Source organism: Myotis davidii, unplaced genomic scaffold (genome assembly GCF_000327345.1).
Source record: "Myotis davidii unplaced genomic scaffold, ASM32734v1 scaffold168, whole genome shotgun sequence".
Taxonomy (NCBI): Eukaryota; Metazoa; Chordata; class Mammalia; order Chiroptera; family Vespertilionidae; genus Myotis; species Myotis davidii.
The window spans coordinates 1,322,210-1,334,726 of NW_006383016.1; the positions used below are offsets into that span (position 1 = coordinate 1,322,210).

General features: G+C 39.6%; 1 protein-coding gene across 1 annotated transcript in view; it reads right to left on the bottom strand.

Annotated features, from left to right (window-relative positions):
• CREB5 (cAMP responsive element binding protein 5) overlaps nt 1–12,517 on the bottom strand; it is a 413,538-nt gene that overhangs the window by 320,719 nt on the left and 80,302 nt on the right. The window contains exon 2 of the mRNA XM_015558127.1: nt 4,537–4,608. Within this exon, the coding sequence (XP_015413613.1) occupies nt 4,537–4,590 (54 nt within the window). The 5' untranslated portion in view covers nt 4,591–4,608. The remainder of the gene's footprint in view (nt 1–4,536; nt 4,609–12,517) is intronic.

Below are 12,517 nucleotides of genomic sequence, written 5' to 3' on the forward strand. Positions count from 1 at the left end.
AATATGAGCATCTAATTCTTGATGCAAGACCCTCTATAGAGATCCCCCTCCTTCTCCCTTGTAGCATGGCGATTCACAATATTAGAAATAGTGGCCCTTCAATTATCCTAGTCACTAAAGGATTATGAAAAACATCCTGCCAACCTACAATAGAAGTGTATGCTTGGGCAACTGAAATCAGCCTTTGTTGTTTTAAGTCATTGAAGCTTTGGGATAATTTGTTATTATAGTAGATCCTAGCCTATACTGAATCAGACTGGATTTTTTAATAACTGGACTTAACAGAGTATCTGCTTTATCGAAGTCAAATATAACAAAAGATAACAAACTCTGCTGAACATTTCCGAATCTTTGATAATTTAGGCAATCTTTCAGGGCTTCCCAGTTCCTCCAGAGAGTCATTTAAATTTTCAATGGCCATTGCTACTATGATAGAACTCTCTTCTGCAGATAGTGTGATGTGTTCATGAGAATGAGGGAATTTACTGGGTTAAATCCTTCCGAATATTCTAAAAGTAATTCTTCATAAATATCACACATTTATATGTCAGTCATATATAAACTGGAGAGTATGGAATTTAAAAAGCATGATAATTATGAGATTTCTGAATATAAATATTTATAATGACTTGGGTTTTTGTTGCAGATTCATCTATTCTATGGTCTTTTGTAACACCTTATAATGACTGCATCAACTATGTGACATTACCATGTATGGTTTAGAGACATAGATTAAATGTCTCACTCCTTCTCTCAAAAGTCTTATTATAACTTTTTCTGTGATATATATAATCAACAAACAACATAGTAATATCCTTTACTTTGTACCTGTAAGCCATTTTTTGGCTTTGTATAATAATAGCTTAAAATAGAATGTTAACTAGAATACTTACTAAATAATAATAATTTCCATTATATTTCATATTGACTATAAATTACTTTCCAAAAGAGACAGTATAGGACATCTGTGATGTCTTTTTTAATTGGGTAGGAAACTAACAGCAAATTATAAATAACCAAAATGGATTGTCTATAACAAAGACCGAGCTAAGAGAGACCACTGGAACCTGAAACATGACTGATGTGGAGGACAAAGGAACAGTAAGCTTAACATTGAACTTTGTGAGATCAGAAAGAGGAGAGAAGCTGTTTTTCATTACTTCTGGGACAAAGCTAATATATAAGGCATTATAAACACAAAAAGTACTCTCAGGTACTATAGGCTGTTCCTCATAGAGCCGAGTGTTTTTCCAATGATTGAAAAGGGGAGGAAAATCCTTCCATCATCCCCAATGCAGCATTGATAATTCATATTCACTTCCCTTTCCAATTCCCGGCCATCCTTTCTTCTCCATGCAGGTCCCCAGGATATGGAATGTCACTAAGTAAATGCCATGATCACAACTGACTCCAAGGGGATTTCCTAACCCCCCACCAGGAGATCCTTGTAATCACTGGGCAACTACTACACTTTCTCAATTCCAATACCTCTTCAAATGGAAGACGCACATGTTTTATAACAGCTTGCTGAGGAAAAGAAGTACTTCCACATTAAGTAGAGACATCAAGTTTTAAATGCATCTTTACATTTAAATTTGGCGGGGCATTGAGGGGAGAGGCTTGGAGTTTTACTAAAAACCAAGAAACTATACAAATCCTCAATTCTCATGTTCATCTGGCCTTTTCCTCAGTCCCCAGCCTTCTCAAGGAAATGACCTACTCCTTCAAGGTCATTTGAAAGGTACCCCTTTCATCCTTTACTACCACCTCCACCTCAGAATTTTATGTAACTTAACAGATTCCATTTCCATTCCGTCCTCTCTAAGAGAAATAAGCACCCGCTCTTCTCCTAGGATGCTCTACATCCCATATCTTCCCAGGATTGGTGCTTCAGTTGGGGTCCTTCAAGCCAGCCAGCTCACTCACACTTGCCCTCGAGTAAATCCAGCCATGGCTTGCCTTTAATTTGAAAAAGAACCTCTCTCAAGCAGCATCGTTCTCAGGCTGCCATTATATCACCCTGCTTCCCGTCACTCCCTAGTGCTCTTGAAAGAGTCCTCTATGCTGGCCACCTCCACTTCCTCGCCACCCACTCGCTCATTAATTCTTCCACTCTGGCCCCCACCCTGGCTCCTCTCTCATAGGTCGCCGGCAAGCACCCACTGCCAAACCCAACAGCCTTTGCTCAGGCTTCTGACTGTCCCAGCTCTCACAGCATCTGACACCAGTGACCACATGTCTATGGCATTTATTTTTTCATACACTGCCTTATTCCAAAAAGGAGAAGAGATGGCTTACAGCAAACTTTAAAATCCAGTGGAGAGCATCAGTTAGAGGTAAGTGACCCCCCCAAAAGGAAGGGATCCAAAAAGAAAGAAGGCTAAAGCCAAACTTCAAACCACTGGGCATTCTCAACCTGGGGCATTTTGGGATGGTTAGCAATTCCTGAAGACATTTTTCGTTTTCACAACTAGGGAGTGAGTGCTACTGGGATCTAGGAGGTAGAGATCAGGGATGCTTCTAAGCATCCTGTAATGCACAGTCCCCGCTCCAAGAATTAATCAGCCCCAGATGTCAATAGTGGCAAGGCTGAGAAACACTGTCACACAGTCTGATGACCTACATGCAGTTCCCTTCTTTCTGACTTATCTAAGTATTAGATGTGATTAACAACCCTCTTCAAAGGCTCTCCTCTATTACCAGTCACAACCTGGGCTCTGCTGGAATCCTGACTCGCTATGAACCTCATTGGTTTATAGTATGCCAGATCCCTGGAGGATCCCATTCCGTTAAATGCCCCTTCCATAGCGGAGCTCCAATTATCCTCCCCAAGGAAAGGAAATCCCCCTATGGCATCTTCAAGGTGGCCTGTACTCTTCCTTCATGGAAAATTGTAATTCAGAAATTAACTGATTAACTGATTATGTGGTTGCAGATATGATGCCTAGACTAGAAGCTCTGTGAGGACAGAGATACATATGTCTTATGCACATAGTAGGCACCCCAAAATTTGCTGAGTGGCTTGAACTGAAGAAAACTTAAGGTCACATTTTCATGGCTAAACCAAAGCATAATGCTCAAATTCTCTGGTTCCCTTTGGCCCTTGAGACTTCTTCCTAAGGAAACTAACAGGGAACCAGTATTACCTTATTTCGGTAAGGCCATTGTCTGCACTCACAATGGATAGTAGGATTTTCCCAGTTACGGATCATCCCATCTATGTTGTCCCAGTGTTTCCTATTTCAAAATGACCTCCAAAATTAGTTTGTTGAAAAGTAGTTTAAATTCAAAATAATTTTTTCTACTCCTTTTCTTATTTATAGGTTGCAAATCAACATTCACACAAAAAAAACCCTGGGAGAACTTGCTAGAATCCAAGCAAAGGACTCTGGTTTCTCAGCAAGTGGCTGATATTACTAGCAACACCACAAGGCAGCACCAGCAACAACATTCATTTTTCCATGGCGTCTTCTCTCCAAAAGGCTCCCAGACCCTCCAAACTCTCTGGGGAGATATAACAAGGGCCCTCAATAGACATCATCTCTCATCTGACTCCTGGATATGCGGTGCTGTCAACCACACTACATAAATAGGGTGGCACAGGAAAGTGGGCAATTTAGGGCAAGTGAGCTTAACTACCCACATTGGAAAGAGCCTGTGCTTTGAGCTTGTCCTATATCCAACAGAATGAAGATCTTGGCGTGAGAGTGACCATATGTGGTCACTTTCCAATGACTGGAACATGAAGACACTTAAAGGATCATGTATAGAAAAAGTTACCATCAAATTCCAAAAACAATATGTAACGCTTTGATGTTAGATGATGGATATTTCCAATTTCTTCCAGGGACAGGTTCCAGTGTAATAATAAGAACAGCAGGAGTAGTAACAACAGCAAACATTAATTGAACACTTATGTGCAGGCTCTATACTAAACTACATGCAGTATCTCATCTAATTCTCACAATTCCACTTGCTTGGAGCCGCTGGAGGCTAAAAGAGGTTTAATCTAGCACAGTAGGCCAACTTCCCCTCGTAAAGTTTAAATAAATAGAAAAACTGTAGGTTTTCAAAGAGTTACAGGGGGTTTATTTAACTCAAATAGGACAACAAAACAAAGTAGAATTCTACCACTGATTGTAAGCTCTTTCACCAGTAAACCAAAGAGCCAATATTCAAGTAGCTGTTATAACAGGAGCCACCCTCCTTCCCTTCTTTCTGAAATAACTAACCTGAGCATCTGGTGGGCAAGATGCAACTAGCGTACTTCCAGGGAGAAGTTATGGGTGGAAGGGGCCAACACCGATGTTTTTCAGAAATTATGAGGGAAGTCGTTCAAACTATTCAAAATGAAAAATGAACACACTGATGATGATAATGATGATGATGGTGATGATGATAAGGGGGACTTTGACGATATGATACCTTGGTGAAAAATGAAAGCCCATAGCAGGCATGATTGTCAAGAGAGAGTTGCTCCCCTGTTGTAAGGTAGGTGTGACCCCTGTAAGATGAGCAGAAGATCCCCACACTCACCTGGGAGCAGCCTGGAGCACTGCAGATGAATGGCCTCTCCTGCTCCAGATTCATCTTGGATTCCTCATAAATCTGAAGGGCCAGTGGGAGAGGGAGAAAGGAAAACAAACCCATGAATATTTTCTGCTTCCACCTGAGAAACGTGAGGAAAACAGTGCGTGGAGCCCCCTCTCTATGCCAATTCCCAAATTAGAAGAGAAAAACATGAACATGAACATTAGCCTCCCTGCAGTCTGGATTCTTACTGTTTTCTGGAGGCCATATTTACCGTACTTTAAAGAAAAAGGGCATGGGCTTGTGCAGTAAAAATCCTGCCTGTGGAAAACCACCTGGACTGTGTAGTGACCAGGTAAGACCTCACCTGCACAAGCGGATTCCAAAGCAAAGTTCCCACCTGTCATTTGGGGGGTCTACTTAGGACAGTAAGGGAAGTGGCAGTAACTGGACAATCGTTAGTGTGAGGACCAACCCGAGCAACAGGTCAAATGATTCCTCTATGGTCACCAAAACCACCGAGCTTCAGTATGACCAAGGGATGCAGAGAGGTCCTGCAGCCAGCTTAGCAAATGACCCTGCTGAGAGCCTGGGCCTTAAATTCCCTTTCATCTCAGGCATTTGGTAATGCTTTAGCAAAAACTATCCAATTATGTAGGGGTAACTCAGAAAATGCAAAAATACATCACCTTGGATATTTTGTTGATTTGGTTTTATAGGCTAATTTGAAATTAATATTAGGTTGAGGCTCTGCTTTTATGCTCTAGATAAGTTATCTGGAATAAGGTAGCTTTGCAGGGAGAAGCCCTGTGTTATGATCTCAGATACATGTTAAATTATAGTGTAGTCTTTTCTTATTTATGTTGGGGTCAGGTTCTAAGGTAAATTCATTAGGCAAAAATTGAGCATAATCAAAATTACCTTTGCAAAGCTTCCCAAAGGCTCATAAAAATACAGTATACATGGTTTTGTGGTTACCAATGGATACAGTAACATAAATATTTTAAATAATGAAAAGTACTATGGACATTTTGTTACACAATTTAAATCATTTTCTAAATCATACTTTTTGGCAATTTTAAAGTTGAGTGTATGGGAGCTACATGGCTCTACTGTGAAACTAAAACCTATTGCTTTGTCTCTGAGCAGGGGAAGCAATTTGCTTCTTTGAAATGCCACTTGTGACTCCAGAGAGTCTCACATCACCTTTGCCCTTGAAAGAGGGAGTTCTGCTTCAACTCAGGTCATAGTCATTGTTTGTCCAAGGAAACTTTATTATCTTGAAGGAAAAAAAGCTCAGTTCTAATTTTTTTGTTATTATACCCTTCCCCCAAATATGAATATAATTCACATATATTATGGGGAAATGCATACTTTTGCTTTTATGAAACACAAAGTAAAAAGACTTGCCTAAAATAACATTGCTAGTCAGAGGTTAAAAAAACAAAATTAAAAATGTGAACCACCTTCACAACACTATTTATCCTCATTGTACAATTTTCACCAAGCAATGCCACTTTTTTGTGATTTACTGATTGATTTTAGAGAGAGAAGGGAGAGAGAGAGAAACACCAGTTTGTTGTTCCACTTGTTTATGCATCCATTGGTTGCTTCTTGTATATATTCTGACCGGGGATTGTACCCGTAACACGTTGGTGTATTGGGACGACACTCTAACCAACTGAGCTACCTGGCCAGGAAAATGCCTTTTTCAATCTTCATTAGTAATACCTCCCATTGGTCATCTGTCAACACATTTACTAAGCATAATTTTCCAGCTTGCTTATATCAGCCATATTGTTTAAACTCTTGCTCTATTACAGTTAGAAGGACAAAACAAACAACAACAAAAATGACAAATATCTTTAGAAGCTTTCATTGCACTTGTCTTAGAAAAGTCCTGAGCAATTAAATAGCTTCTCATATCTCATTAATTCATTTAATTTTGTTATCACTTTTCTTGGAGCATCCCTCCTCTCTGCTGTAAACGCTGATAACTTACTTCTAAGCCTCAAAATAAAGGGTGACTTTAAAGCTAAAAGAATGATTTTGATTCAAGAGTGATTAAACAACAGAGTAATGTGGTTTTCCATTAATTAAATCTACCTTGTTTTTCTAGTAAAGTTTTAGAAATGTTTCCCGGGAACTTTTTTTTGTCTCTGGGGTCATGACCTGCCTGAGCAGTGCCAGGCCATTGAATTATTTCAGGCCTCAATTTTCCCTCCTTTACGATGGAAGCATGGATATCAGTCTTCAGTAACTTCATTCCTGAATCACACTGATCAGTTAGGAGGCCTGTAAGACATTTCCAACTTATGCACAAAGGTCTGTGCATGCAAAGGTGTGTTTAAACGTGGGAGGTTTGCAGGCAAGCTTTACTGGAAGCTCACTTTACTATTTTAAAAGAGCATTTGCTATAAGGTGGGTCTTTCCTGGGCACCACACAGAGCTTTAGTTGACTAAGTAACAAAAGAATTCCAATATTCGTAATATTACTAATCAACATTAAGATTACATCACAGTAAAAATGGGAGAGTTCCATATGAATACATTTACAGCCTACATCCAAAAATAGTAACTAGTGATAACGAATTAGATTAATGATCAACAAATAGAAATGGTCAAGATTAAAAGTGCTATTGCTTAACTTGAGATACATTAATAAGCCAACGTGAAAGGAGAGGATGACTAAGCTCTGACTCATAATTATGGAAAGTACTTTCCTACCATAATCACAACTCTATTCCAAACCATAGTCCATCAAAATGCTGATTTTTCCCATAAATTCCAGCCCATAAAAGTGATTATTTAGCAATTCTCCTTGGTGCCAACATTAGCTACCTTTTATTAATTATTAGTTATAATTTGCATATGAGCTGTAACAAATAACATGGAATTATACGTTGATGCTATGCTTAGAGACAGAATAAGGTCCAGTCATATAGATTTTTAAATTAGTTTTATTGGGGTAACATCTATAATAATAAAAGTGTAATATGCTAATTGGACTGGACATCCTTCTGGAGACCTTCCAGATGAAGCCAGGACTGCGAGGGAAGCTGGGGCCCCAGGTGCCAGAGGGAAGCAAGGCCTACTCTCGCACGAATTTCATGCATCGGGCCTCTAGTTGGTAAATAAAAGTATATAGGTTTCAAGTGCATGATTCTATAATACATCACCTGTATGTGTGCCCACCACGCAAAGTCAAATCTTCCATCACCATATATTTGATCCCCTTACCCTTTACTACCTTCACACCCCATCCCTCTGGTAACTGTCATACTGTTATCCCTGTCTGTGATTTGTTGTTTGTTTTTCTTGTTTGTTCATTTGTTGCTTTCACTTTTATACCCCACATACCAGTGAAATCATATGGTCCTTAACTATTTCTATCTGACCTATTTCACTTGATACCGGCCATTTAGATTTCCTCTGTCTTATTGAGCCTTCATAGCATGGACATTACATTTAGAGGAATCTGATCAATCAGAGAAAGACTGAGTCTGCCATCAGATAGTTTAGAGTTCAGTCATCAATATGCTTACCTGTCGTTTTATTATTTTACTTGTTAAACATAAATACATCTGTATCAATTTATCACATGCTATGGATCCCATGGACCAAATGATTTGGCAACACAGTACTGAAATGAAAGTCCTAAGGTAAAATGGCAGTTGCTAAAATAAGTTTTCAGTGATTAATAAGGTCTGAGTGGGTGTGTAGATATGTGTGTGAACTTCAACTGCTTCATTTGGATGCTCCACAGTTCCCACATTCAGCCTCTGCAAACAGCACATCCTTGCTCATTCCTTTCTTTGTGGGCGTTTGTAGTTTTACTAAATGGTGCCGCTCTATCGTGCAGGCATCATTATTTTTATCAACTAGTATGATCTGGTCTGATGTATTAGTCAAGAGCCATTTTTATGGTCTATTATTATGGCTCTTTTCTAGAACGTATTGTAATAATTATTTTCTTAAAAAGACTCCTACTAAGGCCCTACATATATTCTTTTATCATCCATCAAGTGGGGGCAGATCACCCAGAGGTGATTTCAGCCAGCGTGTTCTGCGTTTGGGTCTCAGAAAGGGGGCTTCATCATCTCATTTCCCATTCAGTTGTTTTTCTAGCTGGTATATTCTAATGAACCAAGTGGTGTTTGGCAATGGCCATATCCCAGGCTACACTGCATAGAGCTGAAATAGTAGGCGTTCAATAAATATTTGTGGAATGGATCCTGAATCATCACAATAAACCTTCTCAAACAGCTTGCCTTTTCTCTATTCCTACGGCAGTGGTTCTCAACCTTCTTTAGCCTAGAACCAAGTGTACAGCGAGGCAGAAAGTTGTGCAGGCCTCATTCCCCCTGTTCCCAGTTAAGGCCAAAAATCTCCCCAGATTTAATGGGTAGGGGAGCAGGGGGGGGGGGAGGAAGTGAAGTTGCTTTTGGTGAAAACAATGAGTTAAAACTACTTTTCATTAAATTTCACATGTAAATGTGTTGATTCATCATAAATTCAGTCTGTTAATGTTGCCATGAGCATCAAAACCACTGATATCCAGTCTGTTAGCCATTTGTGAGCTGCTTGTGGCCCCCACAGAGTGCCCTTTGAGGAACAGGGAGTGAACCCATAACTTTGGTTAGTTACAGTCATAATTGTGGCTGGCTGTTCAATCATTTGAAAGTTTCTATTTTTTGTTTCTCTTTCCCAAAGTTCAGATTCAGTGTTCACTTAAATGCCTCATGAGTCTAATTTCCCTTCAAATTTTTGGAAAACAACACAAAACCCTAATAACAAACTCTACTAGTGCCTAAAGTGAATAGAGGTTTTTCGCAGTTGACAAGGAGATGACAGGTTGGATTTGCAATTCAGGCCCTCAACTGCCACTGGATTCCTCTGGCCTCGCAATGAGCAAGAATCCCTTTCATTGTTCATCATCTGACCCCACAAATTCCTCTTGGTCTAAAATGGGAAATCTTCCACAATGGCTGATGCAATCCATTCAGATGCTTTGCCAGGCAGGGATATCCTTGGAATTACCATTTCATGAATGGCAAACATTGTAAACAAAACAAATGTTTCTAAAACTTGGATAGTCTACGCAAAATACTGTAAATATGTATTTTAAACGAAAGGACAACAGTGAGTCCAAATGGAAAAAAAAATACAACCTACTACATCATTTGCTGTAAAAGCCACGAGGGCTGTTTCTCCGTCTAAATCATAGGACACCATTGCTGATCCTCGGTTAAACTCCAATCTTAGTGGATTGGCACAAATTTCCCTCAGGAACAGCAGCAGGTAGAGTTGCACAGTGATACAGGATTGAGAATGGTAAGACACTAAAAATGTTGCTTTTATCTGAAAATCTGGCATGCACTTTGATCAACACCAAAAGTTATGGGAACTTTAAAGCTGCAAACTGAATCTAAATGTTAGTGAGCACTAATAACAACATTAATGTGCCCCATCAGCTCTGGTATTGTTAATCCAGATATGAAGGAATTATAGAACTGAAAGAAGGTGTGTGAATTTTAACAGTGATGTTAACAACATCTGTCGGCATTAATTGTCCTACTGTGATTGTGGAGAGAGCCTTCTTGGCAGGACTCACGTGAAACAGACCTTCTACCTTGCTGAATTTCCTAGACTGCTGAGAGAGCACTAGAGGAGGAAACCGGTCCTTCCTAAGTGCCAAGGACAGCTGACAAACTGGTGCATCTTGAGTTAGTCACACTGTGTGAGTTGACATCAATCCTACTTTGTTTCTGGGAGCAAAGGTTGTTTATTACTGGTGTTTCAGTAAGGAGGAAGCTGATATCTCAATCAATGTATCCATCAAAAAAAGCGAAGACTCACACACAATAATAATCCAACAGAAATTCACCAACAACACAGTATAGGTTATTTATTCTGAGATGCCTGACTCTACTTCTTATAAAAAGGACACAGCCCTGAAAGGGTGGCTCGATTGGTTGGAGCATCATCCCATACACCAAGAAGTTTTGGATTTGATTCCTGATCAGGGAACATAACTAGAATGTGGGTTCAATCCCCCATGGGGCGGGGGGGGGGCGTGCATGGGAGGCAACTGATAGATAGTTTACTCTCTCCTCCCTTCCTCTCTCTCTAAAAATCAATTTTTAAAAAAAGTGTCCTCAGGTGAGGATTTAAAAAATAATAATAAATAAAAGCAAGGACACAACATGGTTCTCCCAACACGTGGCTAGCTATTGAAAGGAATTATATATTCAATTTGGGGCAAAGACTTTCTTTGGAAAGAAAACTGTACCTTTCATTATCTTATTTGCTCATCTGTAAAACAAGACTATTTTAGTAAAACATTCTAAAATGGGAACATTCAAAGAGACATTACTTAAAAATAACTAATGGAAGCTAACTTCAAAATGAGAGAAAAGTAAAACCTGGTATTTTAAATATATCTTCAATTTTCAAATATGAATGTCATAATTTCTAATAAAAAATAAACATCCTTGAATCTCAGTCCAAGCAAATCAATTATTTTGTGTGTCTTTGTATCCCTTTCTGAATCTATGTGTCTTTCTCTATCTTGTTTTTCTATATCTTCTCCCTCTGAAACTCTGTCTCTCTCTCTCTCTCTCTCTCTCTCTCTCTCTCTCTCTCTCTGTATTGTCTATTCCACCGTGTGTCTCTGTTTTGTTATGTATGTTTTTCTCTGTCTCTCTTTGTGTGTGTCTCTCTCTCTCTCTCTCTCTCTCTCTCTCTCTCACACACACACACACACACACACACACACTTTATCAGATGTGTCCTTACTAGCTTCACTGGTAAAAAGATCTAGTAAGCTTGTTTCCTGTTTCAGTGTTATTCTTGAAGTGGGCTGCAGCTAGAATCTGAATTTCATTGGGCTATTATTATTTGCAGCTGTGTGACCTTTTTAACCCTGCTTTTAAAGTGACATTTCAGCCCTCAAGCTTAAAACGCCTTGAATGCTGCAAAGTTTTCAAACCAGAGATTTACACAGGGAACAAGACCAAGAGAGGCACTGTACCTTCTAAGTGAAAATTTCACCAGAACTTGGCGAGAAGTGGGTATATTACTGGGAAGTGTACAGCCAGAACTCTTCCCCAGAAGTCCTAAACTTTACAGGCACTGTGGCAGTTAAATATTACTATTCCATTCAAAGTTTCCTTGTCCTGAAAAGATGCTCACCATCCACTGGTACCCAAAAGTTCAGAAACTCACAGCCTGAATCAAAGACTCCTTTGGGGTTGTTTCATATATTGCATCCTCCTAAGGGACTGTCCAGAGTTCCCTTTGAATCAGGCCGCAGTGCCCAGGAGGGAGGGTTTCAAATAGTTTTTGTTTCTGGATGCTCACTCGCTTGCTTCCCAAAGGAGGCTCTGACAGGAGAGCGAGCTGTGGGCTCCCATGCTCTCCTGTACTTCTGCAGAGGTTTGTGGTTTTATTTATGTGGCATTTATACTATGTATGAAAAAACATTCCAGTGGGATTGGGTTTTCATATGTTAGATTCCTCTTTCTTTTTTCTTTTTTTTTTTTAATTTTTCCACATGTTTCTTTGGAGATGAATCCTCTTTTCAAAGTTCCCAGCTAATTTGTACTTAGGTTCCACCCAATCCTATCTCACAGCTTTCCTATGGCTGGGTGCAGGGGTCTGAAATACTTGCTAAGTACAGGCATTAAAGGTGGTGGTGAACAAATTGCTGTAGTGTGTGGGAACCTAGGTCCTGTTACTCTTCGTGCTCCATCAAGCACAATAAATCTCTAAGAAAAGTTTATTTGACATATGTATAGAGATTCTCGGGTTTTAAAGGAACTATTGAAGGTAATCAAATCACTCGGCTTGTTTCTAATGGGACAAAGACAATCTCAGAAGACAGGCTGAAAGGCGGCAAACTTTTCCTTCTTACCTGCTCCCAATTCAAATAAACTGAAAAGGAAGGGGAGCGGGGAGAAAAGGGAAGGAAGAGAGGAGAGGAGAG